The sequence below is a fragment of the Lepidochelys kempii genome, chromosome 1, assembly GCF_965140285.1.
Source record: "Lepidochelys kempii isolate rLepKem1 chromosome 1, rLepKem1.hap1, whole genome shotgun sequence".
NCBI lineage: Eukaryota > Metazoa > Chordata > Testudines > Cheloniidae > Lepidochelys > Lepidochelys kempii.
The window spans coordinates 119930142-119945118 of NC_136380.1; the positions used below are offsets into that span (position 1 = coordinate 119930142).

A 14977-nucleotide genomic window follows, 5' to 3' on the forward strand; every position below is an offset into this window, starting at 1 on the left:
CAAGTTCCATTTGGAGTCAATCAATTTTTCATTAGAAAGATGCTTTTGAAAGTTTCTATAACTCAAGGAATTTGTAATTAGTGTAGAAGGGACTACATCTTTATAAACATTGTCAAGACTGTAAAACATTTTAAAGATAGTTTAAAGAAAACATATATTTTCCAGTAGAATGCCCCAGTAAAGGGAGGTTTCTTATCAGTTACAATTTCTTTGAAAGACACTTATGTGTATTCATACTTGTGGAATATGGAACTCCCCCTTGGAGATGAACTACAGAGCTCTCTTCAAAAGCTGTGTCTGCTGAAGGGGTGTGTAAGTGTACTCGTGACACTGACATTTGAAGTCTGAGGCCGTATAAGGGAGTGCACCCCCAACCCTCTTAGTTCCTTCGCTTAAACCAGAGTCCTAAGTACATAAAGAAATCTCAGACAGAGGAGGTGGTAGGCAGGAAGTGTGGATACACAGAGGAGACTTAGAGCAACTGTTACTAGCAAGCAACCTCTTTCTTCAGGGTCCTCTGAGCTTTCCTACTCATGAGAGAAAAGCAAATAGTACTGACCAGAAGGAATCTGGGTGAGGAGTTTATCCCAAGCTATGCACTGTTGAACCATTCTCCCAAACAGACCACTGGATCATGAAGTATAAAGAGCAGTGCCTGGAGGTGGGACGCACCAAATTTTACATTGCTCTACGTAACTCCACTAGGGAATTGTGCTTAACATATTCCACACAAGCTGCAGTGTCTCTAGTCAAATAAGTCCTCAACCCTGTAAGATACTGGTCCTTTGAGTTCCATATAACCCAGATAATCTGTGTAGAAACAGGCTCTCCCTGACAGTTTTACCCACATGCCTGTCTAATGGGTTTTGTTTACCTGAGGGAAAAGACAAAGGGCTCTTTTTTCATATAAAGTAGGACAATTTATTTCCCCTCAGCGGGCACAGGGTCGGTTCATGAGCCACAAATAGCTCTTTAATGTGGCTCTTGGTAGCACATGATATTAAACCACTGTGATTTAACTATTAACCAGTCTATGTTATTACCCAATCAGGATGCTTTTACTATGTTATTAACCAACTGTAATTGATAAAATAGCCAACTCGGTCAGTCATTTTGCAAACGTAAATGTTTTCCCTGTCATACTGTTTAAATATGACTATATAGTACTATAGTCAATGAAACAATGAATTCACACTACTGTGGCTCTTTTGGGTAATGCTGATTGCTAATTTGGCTCCTGAACCTCTGAGTATCATTGGTCTAAGAACACAAGAGGAAAACATACTGGCTAAGGTGGAAGCCAGATATCACTTAAGATAGGAAGCTATCATGGAGGTTTAAGCACTACTTTCTTTGGGCACTACTGCACAGGGAGGAGTAATCACTAGAGTTCAACTCTTCTCACTGATGTGGTTGCTCTAAGGAATGCTGTTTTCTAAAGGAACATCCCTGAGAGATTCAAAGGGAGACGCCTCCCCCCTGCCCAACTTGGTGAGCAATAAATTGAAATCTAAGGAATGTGAATGTTTCTCTTGCTGGGGAAGTTATTAGTAAATCCTTTAAAAATCTGGCTACTGTAGGGTGGGAATATACTATTTTATCTCCACTGGCTGGCAACTGGCTAAGAAAACAGTAAAGTGGACTTTCAGAGAGACTAACAAGACCTTGGGACTGGAGGTACAACAAACAGTCCAGTACCACAAGGATGCCTGCCTTTGATGGAGTACGACTCTTACTGCTAAGACCACATCTTTAGGGGCTAACCGAAGGATTTAGGTATCACAGCTGAGAGGCAGGGGCTCCCCTTCTGCTCTCTCCAGTGAAAGAACTGGGATAGTTGGGGCTATGCTCCCTTTGTGCCCTCAGATGGTAAATATCATCATCAGGCACTTAAACACCCCAGCCTACCTCACCCGCAACAGATGCGGCTTTGAAGAGGGTCCCACAACTTGTTGCCAAGGGGTGCCACAGCCCCCAAAAGAAAACAAGAATTAATAGCTGTGGTTTGACTGGGACTGCTTTGGATGCTGGGAATTGTTTCCCAGTATAAAGCCTCTGCCAATGTCCCCAGGACTGGGCAGCTGAAGGCAACTCAGTAATTGCTGCATATATCACTTCTCCAGCTGCTCAGGTAACATGTGAACAGCTCGTTGCTATCCTGCTGACTGCCCACAAATATGCCAGTTCAATGCACCAAGCCAGCCACTTCATAGCGATTCTCAGTGGGAGCTCAAGATAGCTACTTCCACTGAAGCACAGAGCCCCAATGTAGGTTCCCAGGAAGATGTACTCTACACTGGTGAAAAGGTAGCCAGGTGGGGAGAATTCTGTATTTGGCAGAATCCTTCCTTCTAGATGGGAAACAAGAGAGCAATGCTACAGGGCAGAGCAAGACAGACATGATTCTTTCATTATTTATCCACAGTGGAACAGCTTCAATAGGAGAGTGAGGGAGATTCACATCAGAATCCCATAGCTCAGGGGTAAGGGCACTCACTCACCTGAGAGGTGTCAGATACCAGTTCAAATCCCTTCTCCTGCTCAGGCAGAAGGGGAACTTGAACTGGGGGTGTCTCATGCCCCAGGTGAGCACACTAACCACTAGGCTAAAAATTCTGAAGGTCATCCTCCTCCTCTCCCATTCCTGGCCTTCTTGCAAAAACAGTGTAAGCGCCTAACACCAAGAGAGGGTCTGCAACTGAGAATCTCAAGCAAAGGGAGGCACCTCCCTGAAGCCTGGACTTAGGACCCTATCTCCGAGAGGGGGCAGGGTTTAGTACACATCCCTAAGCTTGGCACCTCCCACTGGGTACCTCAGACAAGGAGCCACCAAGCTTTTGTGAATCCCATTGTGAGGTACCTGTCCATCCCCATTCATTGTATAGGGACCCTAGGCACCAAACTCACTCAGGGTTTGTGAATCACAGTTATTTTCCAGGCACAAAGACAATCAGTGTCCCCACATTTAAGTTGCTTTGTGAATCTAGACCTAAATCCCCTCACCACCACCACACACACCAATGTCTATGAAGACATTAACTGGACAGGATTTTGAATAATTTCTAAAAGTTGTCAATCATGATAAAAATCTTAAACTCACACCCTATCCACAGTTGCTTTATCTTTCATCTCCTTTTCTCCTGGCGTGGGGGAGGGAAGGACAGGAGGAAGAGAGACTAAGGTTGCACCCCATTATGCTTTATGGAAATATGCTTATGATTGTAAATAGGACATAACTGGAATATGTTTTATGCTAGATATGTCATGTAACATATCTCTGCAAAGGTTATGATCTACTGGATATATTCATCCTATTTGGATGCATTCATGCATCATTTTTGTATTCAAAGTTCTGAATATTGGCTATGTACTTGTTTGATTTTAAGTAGCCTCAGTGAAGCAGCAGTTGGTCAGCTTCTTAAGACTATTCTCAGTAAGTGCCCAATCAAGAAACACTTAAGCTAACAATGAACTCTGGGAGACACCAATCCACATCTGAGCTTTCTTGGGAATGTGTCATCCTGTAAGGAACTGAGTCGTGCATGGACATGTGACTTGCCCAGGTGACTCCAAAAACTCCATCTTGGAGCTGGATTCTGCATAGAAGAGGGGAAGGAGTTTCCACCCACAAGAGAGAGACTATATAAGTCCCTGGGGAAACCCCTCCATTTTGTCTTCAGCTGGCACAAAAAGATAGCCTCTCCACCCCAAGGAGATGCCTGAAAGAAACTGGAACAAAGGACAGTAACTACAGGGTTGTGAGTGATTGCTGGACCCAGACTAGGAGGAAGCCTAGTCTGTAAAAGAGCCTTATTTGAACATCTGAAGGTGAGATTTACCTGCATTTAGTTTTTTCTTATTATGCTTAGACTTATGTGTTTTATTTTATTTTGTTTGGTAATTTACCTTGTTCTGTCGGTTATTACTTGGAACCACTTAAATACTACTTTTTGTATTTAATAAAATCACTTTTTACTTATTAACCAACCCAGAGTATGTACTAATACCTGGGGGGTGGGGGGGGCAAACAACTGTGCATCTCTCTATCAATGTTACAGAGGGCAATCAGTTTATGAGTTTATATAAAGGTAAAGCTTATACAAGGTAAAACAGATTTAATTGCGGTTTGGACCCCATGGGGCGCTGGGTATCTGAGTGCTGGAGCCAGGAGCACTTCTTAAGCTGTTTTCAGTTAAGCCTGCAGCTTGTTGGAGATGTGGTTCAGACCTGGATCTGTCTGTGCAGCAGGCAAGCATGTCTGGCTCAAACAAGGCAAGGTACTGAAGTCCCAAGCTGGCAGGGAAAACAGGCTCAGAGGTAGTCTAGGCACATCAGGTGGCAGTTCCAAAGGGGTTTTTGTGATCCAATCCATCACAGAGACAATTCTCCGACTAGAGATCGGTAGATGGATCTGATGGTCATAATAACCAGCACATACTGTTAACTAACCATGTTAAACTTGTCCTGGATATAAAAATATTACCAAACCTCTATTTACTCTCACACACCCACCTTTTTCTCTCTCTTCATCACTGACCATTGCTTCCCAGTCATCCAAACCTGCATCTGCCATTTCTTCTTCCTCCTTTTCTTCTGAAACTGAAAGAATTCCATATATGAATAAATCTTCACTAGGTTTACAATATCCATGTTATATAGAAGTGCAAGAAATATCAGATGACCAAAGTGAAATATTTGAGAGACTTCTTTTTCTTATGGCAAAATGGCAACTGAATCTTTTAAGCTCACAAAGATAGCATTACATAACTAGCATTGCAGTGTAGCTCTAGAATAGTCTAGTGTCACTGAGCTCCCCAGAGAATTCATTATGGGTTAAAGGGGAAAAAATAGACAATAAGACATGCTGGTCTATGTAGAAGTCCTCAGTAACATATTATGCCCCCAAGAAATAAATCCACTCTCCTTTTGTGAGATCATACAATCCAACATTTTGGGTAATAGATCCATCCTACTAATGCGTTTGTGATAGTCCTTATCTATTCAACAAAGCTTACTTACATCTCAGAGGACTCATCTCTAAAGGCCTCTGCTCTTTGGACAAGATTTGTTAGTTTAGTATTTGGCTGCTGTATCACATGCACCTGTGTCAAGAACTGCATGTCCTTAATAGAATAGTCCCCAATCCATAATTATCCACATGCAAGACATTCCTGGGGGAATTCTATGCCACTGCGCGTGTGCAGAATTCATGTCCCCTGCAGATTTCTTTGCTTCCCTGCAGAAAAATGGCTGTCTGTCAGGGAAGCAAAGGAAAACTGCAAAAGCAGTCATGCATCACTCCCTAGCAGCACAGGTACATCATTTCAGGCACCCAGAGCAGCTAGCAGAGAGGTAAATCACCACAGGGCTAGGGACACCACAGCCAGTATCTCCTACCCTGAGCTGGGATCAGCTGCTAGTCCCAGCTGGAGGCAGGAGAGGATGGAACTTCCTCTTCCCCTGCAAGAAGTTGCTGGGGCTGTCTCAGACCCATGCCCAGAAACCTCCTCCAGCTGCAGGAAGCTCAGCATCCTCTCCGCATCGCTCCTCAGCTGTGGAGGGAGGAATCACTGTACAGGGAGCTGCTCCCCCATCCACCCAATCTCCCATATCCAGACACCCTTGCCAAGCCTCACCTGGTACATCCAGAACCCCCATAGCCCTCCATACCTGAACCCCACCCCACTGAACCTCAACCCCTACCTCCAGACCCCCACCCCTGCACCCAGATGACCTCCCACTGAGCTCCCTGCACTCAAACCCCCACCCTGATACCCCAACCCTGCACCACCCTGAGCCCCCACATCCAGACCCCCATGTCACTAACCCCCACCAAGCTGCACCCAGACCCCCACCCCACCAAGCCTCACTTCCCCAGCAACCAGACCCCCGCTGAGCCCCAACCACCTTCACCTGGAAGCCCCTGCAGAGTCCCATTGCCCCTGCACCTGGGAAACCCCCTCCCCCCCCCACGAGCATCTGTGCATCCAGATCTCCCCACACCTAGACTCCCACTGAGCTGGCTGCACACAGAGTCCTCTCAACCCACACTGGATCTCCCCCACACTGAGCCCCTCCACACTTAGATCCTGTCTGCCCTACACCTGGTGTGCCTGGTACAGAGGGGCAGGGCCCCAGGGTGTTTCTGGGGCAAACCCAGGCCTTGTGCTGAATCAGGGTTGGGTGCAGCCACACCACTGAGTCAGTGTCCCGGAGGTAGGAGCTACAGGGTGATCTCCCACCTTTCTGCAGCAAGTGGCCTGTCTCCCCAATACCATGCTGGAGCCTCAGCATTTATTTATTAACAAATAAAACTTGCAGAATTTTAAAATATTGTGCACAGAATTTTTATTTTTTTGGTGCAGAATGCCCTCAGGAGTAAAGAGAGGTACCAAAGAAAAGAAAAAGAAGGTTTTGGTCCCATGGTGAGTTTTGGGTTTGATTTTTCTTCTTGCGGGGGGGGAAATGCCTATTTAGATTTAAAATGGTAAAAGAAGAGATGCTTATTCAAAGTTCTGTACATCTTAAGACATTAGTTATACAACATAACAAAACCCCAGTAATATTAAAATAATCATTCCAACAGGAAATCAGCCAGACAGACACCTATAGCGATTCCTTCCCACCTTTTATTGTTATGGTAAGCTTACTTTAAGCCCTTTCCAAAAACCCTATTAAATAGACTTTTTTTTGTAGAGTGTTGTAAGGTCACCAAATTTGGGCTATTAGAAAGACATCATGGGGCTTGGGGTTTTTTGTTTTTTTTGATGTGGTGTTGTAGCTGTGTCAGTCCCAGGATGTTATTTCCTGGAACTAATACAGCTGTAACACCACTGAACACATCGAATTTGGACTATTTCAGAGCAAGAGGAGAAGCACATTTCAGAGTCTTGGAGCCCTAAAAGCCACCCCTTTTCTTTTGTGGTGAATGGGATACAGCTCAGTCTACAATTGGAGAGGGGGCAGTGAAGAAAAAAAAAAATCTCTCTGAAACTTACTCTATTCCAGATGTATAATGCACACAACATTTAAGTCAAGCTCTCACAAAGCTGAAAGTTTCTATCAGTGCCAGCCCTGTTTCAAACAAATGTATTGTTTGAACCCGAACCTCCTTTTCAAGAACCAAGGGCTTAATAAGAAACAAATATTTTTCCCAGAAGAGTACAGCTGCTCAGGTTTCTGTACAATCATAAGCAATGAAGTAGTAGCAGCACACTTAGGTGGATCTACTGGGGAGAATACTGACATTTTGGAAGAATTTCAAGAGCACATGTATCTATTGTGGAGTGGTTATAGAGCTCCTGGTCCTCCACAGTTAGCAGAGAGGACCAGGATGTATTGCAGTGGGGAGCTTAATAAATGTAAGAGAACTTCCTCAGTGGGAAGTTCCATCTACTGCAAGCACGGGCCTCTGTGTTTGTTTCTTCACAACACATGGTGTCAGAACGAGGTGACTCTCTCTCCAGGAGGAGTAAAAAAAAGAAAAGACCCCCAGACTGTCAGAATGATGAGTGAATGGAGAAAGTGGAAAATCAGGGAAGAGACCTATGAAAGCTACAGCAGGAAGGAAGCAAAGCCCTGTCTCAGCGCAACAATGGAGTCCATAGCAGAAATGGCTCTGTTAAAGAAGTTTGATTTTGGCAACTCAGGCACTAGCCTTGTTAGATCAGGAAACTGGAACAATTCCAGATGGCTTTTGGCTTAACAGAGAAAGCATAAGAATACCAAGTAAACACCCTGATATTTGCCTTGGGTTGTGCTGCTGATGGTATCCTATATGTTCTACCTCCCACTGATGAGGAAAAGAAATACTTCAAAGTGTCTTCATGGGCAGACAACAGAATATATGAAAGGGCCAAATTTAATAGGAGGTGCCAGGAAGAAGGGGGAAAACAGCTGAGATTTATTACTGCAGTTCATAGTCTTGCTCCGGTGGAAAAGGAAGCTCTAGCAGCCATTGGGCCTGTGAACAGCTCAGTCCATATCTGTTTGGCTTGAATTTTAACGTAGAAACAGCCCACATTATTGGGTTCAAAATCAACAGGATGACCTTCCCGCTTTGATTCAAAGATTTCTACTACAGCTGATGTGATTTGTCTCCCCAACACTGACTGCATACCAGGGAAAGCACTGCAGCATATACTCTGTCTAGAGCCCAAACTGAGCAGTGTAACCTTTTGTAACCTTTAACAGCTTAATATTGGGAACATTTTAGCATAAAGATAATGGTGCAATAAAACTCAATTTAGTTTTGAGGTTCAAGGTTCTAGGTCAGTTACAGAAAATTTATTCAGTAAAGGACTACTAGGTGTCACTTTGAATGATACAATCAAACTTTATTAAAAGAAAAAATGGTTAAGCAAATAGGCATGCAGTTATTACTTACATAATACTACAATTATACTTACGATTAAAGATGAAGTGTATCAATGGGGTGATCAACCTATTGATAACAGAGTGAAGTATAGCCTTATAACCCTGGAAACTAATGGGCCTTTTTAAAAAAATATAAATTGGAGCTTTCCTGCAATTTAGCAACACTGCTCCTTTATATTCCATTATACTACTAATTAACATTAAACTGCCTTTACCATAATTGTATTTCTACCACCTTCTTACTGGCTCTTTACATATTAAGCCAGCTATAACCAAAACAGAACATTAACATAACCCTGGGTCATGTCCTTGCTAACTCTTATTTTCCAACAACACACTGTCTCCAACTTATCTTTAACTTCTCACACTAACAACTTCAATTTCTGATACTCCTCTAACAATTATGTTTGGGGCCTAAAATCACCTAACTTCTTATTTCTTAATTTGAACCACCTTCTAGGCTACAGCAGCCACCAAGAAGAAGAAGAAACAACAGCTTCAGAGAAAGATGTCAAAGTCTACATTGACCTTGTTCTGGCAGCAATTCCAGCACCTGCCAGCCAACTTTAGCAAAACAGAGATGAACCATTGAAGGATGAGACTTGCCAAAAAAAAAAAAAAAAAAAAAAAAGGGGGGGGGGGGTGTTTGAAGGAGTCAACTTCCAACAGACCTAACACCATATTGGCAGGATGTAAAGGAACTTCACACATGGCTAATGGCCTGCTTCTGAAAGGACAGAGTATTCTTAGCACTATGGTACTTCAGAAAGGGATGCTCCAAAATCCATGGGGGAGAGCAAGGTATAAACAAGTGCAGGACACAAGCAAAACCATCTGTATAGAGACCTGGTCTGAACAGGGAAATTCAGACCTTTGTAGATGGCTGCGAGATGCGTAAAAAGGGGAAAAATGAAACAAAAAACACCATGCCAGAACCATTACTCTCTACTAAGACCTATGACAGACCTTGGCAGCAGATAACCACAGATTTGTTTTTCAGGAAAAAGACATACATATATGTTTGATTTGGCTATACTTATCCAGACCTCATCAGCACAGATCATCCAAAAACTAAAATCAGCTTCTGTACGACAGGGAATACCTGAAGTCCTCATGTCTGATAATGGGCCTCAATTTACCTCTGAAGCCTTCCTAGCATGAGGACTTGGATTTTGATCATCATACAGGTAGTCCACATTAGCCCCCAGAGTAACAGGGGATGGAGAAAGCAGTTAAATCAACTTCTGCAAAAATCAGTGGACCCATATAAAGCACTCCTGGCGAGTCAACAAAACTTGTATCTGAACTTTCTCCTACAGAACTTCTGATGGGAGAAGGACTAAGGGCACCTTTACCTGTGGCACCAATGCAGCTTAAACTTAAGTGACCCAACCTGAAGGAATTTGAAAATAGGAAGCTGAAATTGAAGTTTTGTTACTGCTGAATTTTTATGTTTGGCACAAAAACAAAAAAGAACTACCTGAACTGAGACCAGGGAACAAAGTTTGGCTCAAAAACTCCCTGATATTTGGAATTGTTCAGAACTTGTCAGAAACTCTAAGATCCCAAAGGGTGGAGACTCCAAAGAGACTTCTCCAGAGATATCGGATTCATGTTCAATATTGCCCAACACGACAAAGGATCTGGGACCTGCAATTACTCTGTCAGGATGCGTGTCTCCTCCATAGGGGGACTCCATGCACAAACTCAAAAGATCAGAGAACATGGTCTGGAAGACTGATCGGACTCTTTCAAACACTTGATCTTTAGAATACTCCAAGAGTACTGAAATGCAATTCATAGGTGGACACAGTAATATAAATAGTTTTAAGGAATTTGAAATTTATTGTGAATTGTGTGTATTTACATTGGTTTATAATTCAGTTTTAAATTTTATTATAAAAAAGGGAGATGTGGAGTGGTTATAGAATTCCTGGTCCTCCATAGCAAGGACTATGGACCAGGATGTACTGCAGCAGTAAGTTTAAAAAAATGTAGCAAGCTGCTTGAAGCATAGCTCTTTGTTTATTGTCCTCACTCTTATTACTCATCACAAACGTAAAGGTGGATCACTTAGTAAAGGACAATCACGAGTTTAATACTTCCCATTACAAAGGCCACATCTTAAAAGCTTTGTTTTCTGCACATCAGTGGAGTACATTCCTGCCCTACAGCTGTTTAGTTTCCCAAGCCAATCCATACAAACTGCTCAGCATTTGTGAAAACAAACCCTTTGGAATCTAGTCCTCCTTACAATGAGAGGATCAAAAAAACCTCTGACTCCAACTCTCCCAGTAGTGCAGGTGAGAGGTTTCTGAAGTTTCTAATTGAGAATATTTTAAAATGACTATGCCGGCAACATATGCTTTATTAATTGTTTAATATTACTACCAACCTGGTTCTGAAAGAGGAATTTCTTCTTGTACTGGTGTAACTGGTTCGACAACTTCTTCAGTTTGGGAAGACACCTCCATGGTTTCTGAGATTGCAAGGAAATCAACAAAATCACTGCTATATTGTCTGAGAATAATGCCTAGGGGGATACTATCTACTTGGTTAGATACATTTTACCACTGGATTCCATTTTAAAGTCAAACTAATACCAAGAAAACAAATCACTACTATATTTTAGAAAGATCAAACCAAAATGCATGAACCTGTTGATCTAAAAGGTTAAACAAACAGCTCCCAAAGCTATGCTTTCTCAAACAACATAAACAGGCTTGAAAGTGGACAGATGTTGGGTCAATTATTGGCTAAACAGGATTACCACCCATTCAAAAAAATAAAGATTCATCTCAGAGCTACCTGCATTGGCAGAAAGATGTGATAATACAAATAAGTTTTCAGATCTCTCTCCATTCCTCAACCAAAAAAGGGGAAAATAAATCATTACTAAACAGTAATTTAAATTGGTGGTTACTTTCACAATTATCAAAGTACGATCCTTCTCACAAAGGAAAAGGAGCTACTTACAGTTCAGCAGGATTAAAAGAAAAGACCAAAAAAACCAAAAGAATGTTATAGATGTTAAAGGTGTATCCATATTTCACTTAAAACTCTTTTTGGCATATAATTGATATTATGCTGAAAAAGCTGTAACAATCGTAACCACAGGAGAACTGTAAAGCAGGAATGTCAAACACTTAGCTACATGCAATCCATTAGATATCTATATCCAACTGCTCTGACAGACTCCAATGTTTCAGAATGTGATCACCCACCCTCATTATGTTTATTTTATGGCAATTAGTTGGAAAGACTCTGTGTGTGTCTGTCTGTCCGGGGGGGGAGGGGGGAAGGGAATCAAATGTACAATCGATACAGCACTGTCTTTGAAAAAGCTCACAGAGGGCATCAACCCCCTTTCACCTTCAATAAGGGGTGGAGTGGGGGTGGGGGCTTTAACCGAAGTAATTCTAAAAGTAAATGCGTGTTGTGTCGTTTGAGTGAGGTGCATTACTGAGAGTGCTCATATTATATTAAAACCCCTCTCCACATTACAGGTTTTCAAAAGTGAATACATTGACTTTTAATAGCATACTATATTACTCTTTTTCATTTTTGACTATACTTTTGTATTGTTGTATGAAAAGGTTTCAGTGATGCGGCCCTCAGGCCAATGTACTAGTCCTCATGTGGCTCTTGGTGATTTGAGTTTGAGATCCCTGCTTTACAGGTTCATTGATAAAAGGGCACAAAAATCAAATAGTCTTATTTTTTTAGGATAAAGCTTTACTGCTTTTTCACTTCAGAAATATCAGTAAGTTTAGAACACTATAATCCCTGATGTTTAAAAAGTTAAAAAACCTCAAGCCATAACACCATGCCACCATCTACTGAGCCTTCATGATGTATATGGAGGACATGAGCCTTTTGTTGCTTTGCAATACACCTTTTTGTTACCTATATTGTTAGTGAACAAGAAAATGAAGCTGTATTAAGGTGAATGATCAAGAGTAATAGCAAAAAAGAAACTATGAAAAGTCAGGTTTCAGAGTAACAGCCGTGTTAGTCTGTATTCGCAAAAAGAAAAGGAGGACTTGTGGCACCTTAGAGACTAACCAATTTATTAGAGCATAAGCTTTCGTGAGCTACAGCTCACTTCTTCAGATGCATATCGTGGAAACTGCAGCAGGCTTTATATATACACAGAGAATATGAAACAATACCTATTCCCACCCCACTGTCCTGCTGGTAATAGCTTATCTAAAGTGATTTCCAGCACAAATCCAGGTTTTCTCACCCTCCACCCCCCCACACAAATTCACTCTCCTGCTGGTGATAGCCCATCCAAAGTGACAACTCTTTACACAATGTGCATGACAATTAAGCTGGGCTATTTCCTGCATAAATCCAGGTTCTCACATAAATCAGTTTATTCTATTATATGAAGAATTTTTTGCTGAAGTAAAATACACTCACCTTCTTTGTTTTCCTGTTGCTGTTGCTTCTTTTTCTTCTTGTCTTCATAAATTGGCCTCTTCTTTGGCACAGAATCTTTTGATGGCACTTCAACACCTGCAAAATGAGAATTAGAACCATTCAAGGAAGACAATGAACAGAACTAACCTGTAGATTAGTGACCAAGTTGGCAAACTAAAAGAAAGATAAGATGTGGTTTAAATTAAAGACCAAAGTTTTCCATAACTGCACAAACTTAGGCTAAGTGCATATTCAGACACTTAAGTGGCCCGATTTGCAAGAAAATGCCAACAACATGCATCTTCATGAGGCATTTGTGGGGGCTCAACCTCTGGAAAAAAGGGGTCAGGCCACTTATGCTTAGGCATTGAACATTAGGTACCCAGGTTTGAAACTTTTGACTGAGGTTTACATTTGGTCCCACAAACATATACATTTAAAATTTAGCAGCGATAAGGTATCATCAGTAAAGGATCCTCTATTCTGGAATTCACTTCCAAGTGGCCTGACAGCAAACCTTGTTTTAGGGTCTTTAGGCTTCTTACCTGCCATCTCTCTTTTCTTAAGCTTTTAAAGAAGGCTAAATAGGTAGTATTTTGCCTGCTGGTAAAAGTATTGTGCTTCTGAAGTTACATAATTGTGTGCCAAGTAAAAAATGAAGATCAGTGCCTTCATTTTCTACCTCATCAGAAAGATGGGACCTCCAGTGGCACTCCTCCCTCATTTGCTTTAAAATAACTTTCTAGCATGAGAGTAGAAAGTTGACCTAGTGCAAGAGGGAAGGATTGCCACTGAAATACCAAAAGTATTTGCTCCAACACCCTAGGTTCCTCTTAAATACCTTCCACACAATTACCACCAAGACCTGCAAAGTTTGAGATCTGACAAGATTACACAGAGGTGTATAATTTTGCAATGAATCAGCAGGATTCCAGAGAAAGCTAGTTATAAACTACAGCAGTAAATGTACAGAAACCATGGGCCTTAATGAGGTTTTTTTATTTAAAAAAATTCCAACAACTTTTGTCAGAGTGCCTAAACAGTTTGGATCCTGACTATTTGAGAGCACCTCTCTTTCACCAAGATAGCACATAGTTATGCTCAGTGGAGGCACTCAAGCTAGTTTCTTCCAGATTTAAAAGGCAAGAGACCCAAGACCTCGCCTCTGGAATTCACTTCCTACTTTACTCTGCCAGGAACCAAAATTACTTACTTTCAATACATACTGCAAGACTCATCTAATTTTTCTGGCCTTATGAGATTGGGATGTCCAAGTAGTAATTCTTCATAGGCATTTATTTTTGGTGGAAACTGATACATAGATTAAGGTGGCAAATATAATATATTAGCCAATTTTCCCTTCAGGTTTTATGGTTATATTTAATAACTCTATAAGCACAGAGCTACTCTGATAACTATTGTTAAGGATATGATTCTCTCACAGAGATCACAGATTCCATGACTTTCCGCGACCTCCATGACTTCTTCCAGGAACACTGCCTGCTGCAGCCAGCCCCAGGGAGCCGCAGCCAGTGGAGATGGGAGGCCACCCAAACAACTGGCCCACAGCCAGCCCCGGGCCAGCTGGAGCAGCAGCCAGGGTTGGGTCAACCCCCACCCCAGGGCTGAAGCAGCAGTAGTCGGTCTCTGCTGCAGGAGCAATGGAGGAGCTGGAGAAGCTGCAAGCCTCGGCAGTGCTCTGTTTGTGGTACCCCCACCCCAGGGCATTTTTGGTAAATCAGGGAAAGATTGTGGGCTTCCATGAATTCCACAACCGGTCGCTGAGTTTTACTAAAAATACCCATGACAGAATCTTAATTTTAACTATTAATAAATCTGAAATAAAAATATTGCTTTCCTTGGCCACAGAAACACACTAATTTTCACATGACATTTTTGGGTATATTCTGCTTGAAGCAACTAGATAACAGAAGAAAGAATCTGCAAAGTTTTCCTTGAGCAGTAAGTGCACAAAAAGAGCTTAGATTTTACAAAACTACTTACCTTGAGCTTGGAGTAGTTTAAGAGTAGCCTCTGCTCTGGCTCTAGCTTCTCGCTGGGATTTAGTTAAAAGCTTTCCCTCCTTTTTCAAACGCTCTTTTCTCTCTTTCTCTTTTTGCTTCTTCCTTTCTTTTCTTTCTTGTTCCAATCGTTCCTATGAAAGTAAACAATGATA

At 41.9% G+C, this 14977-nt stretch overlaps 1 protein-coding gene across 2 annotated transcripts in view; it reads right to left on the reverse strand.

The window, feature by feature from the left end:
• The window catches only part of EIF5B (eukaryotic translation initiation factor 5B), a 67821-nt gene that overhangs the window by 33999 nt on the left and 18845 nt on the right, over positions 1–14977 (reverse strand). For both annotated transcript variants that reach the window (XM_073352308.2, XM_073352304.2), the window contains exons 6-9: positions 14806–14956; positions 12802–12897; positions 10772–10855; positions 4513–4599 (exon numbers count right to left, since the gene is read on the reverse strand). In XM_073352308.2, the coding sequence (XP_073208409.1) occupies positions 4513–4599; positions 10772–10855; positions 12802–12897; positions 14806–14956 (418 nt within the window). The remainder of the gene's footprint in view (positions 1–4512; positions 4600–10771; positions 10856–12801; positions 12898–14805; positions 14957–14977) is intronic.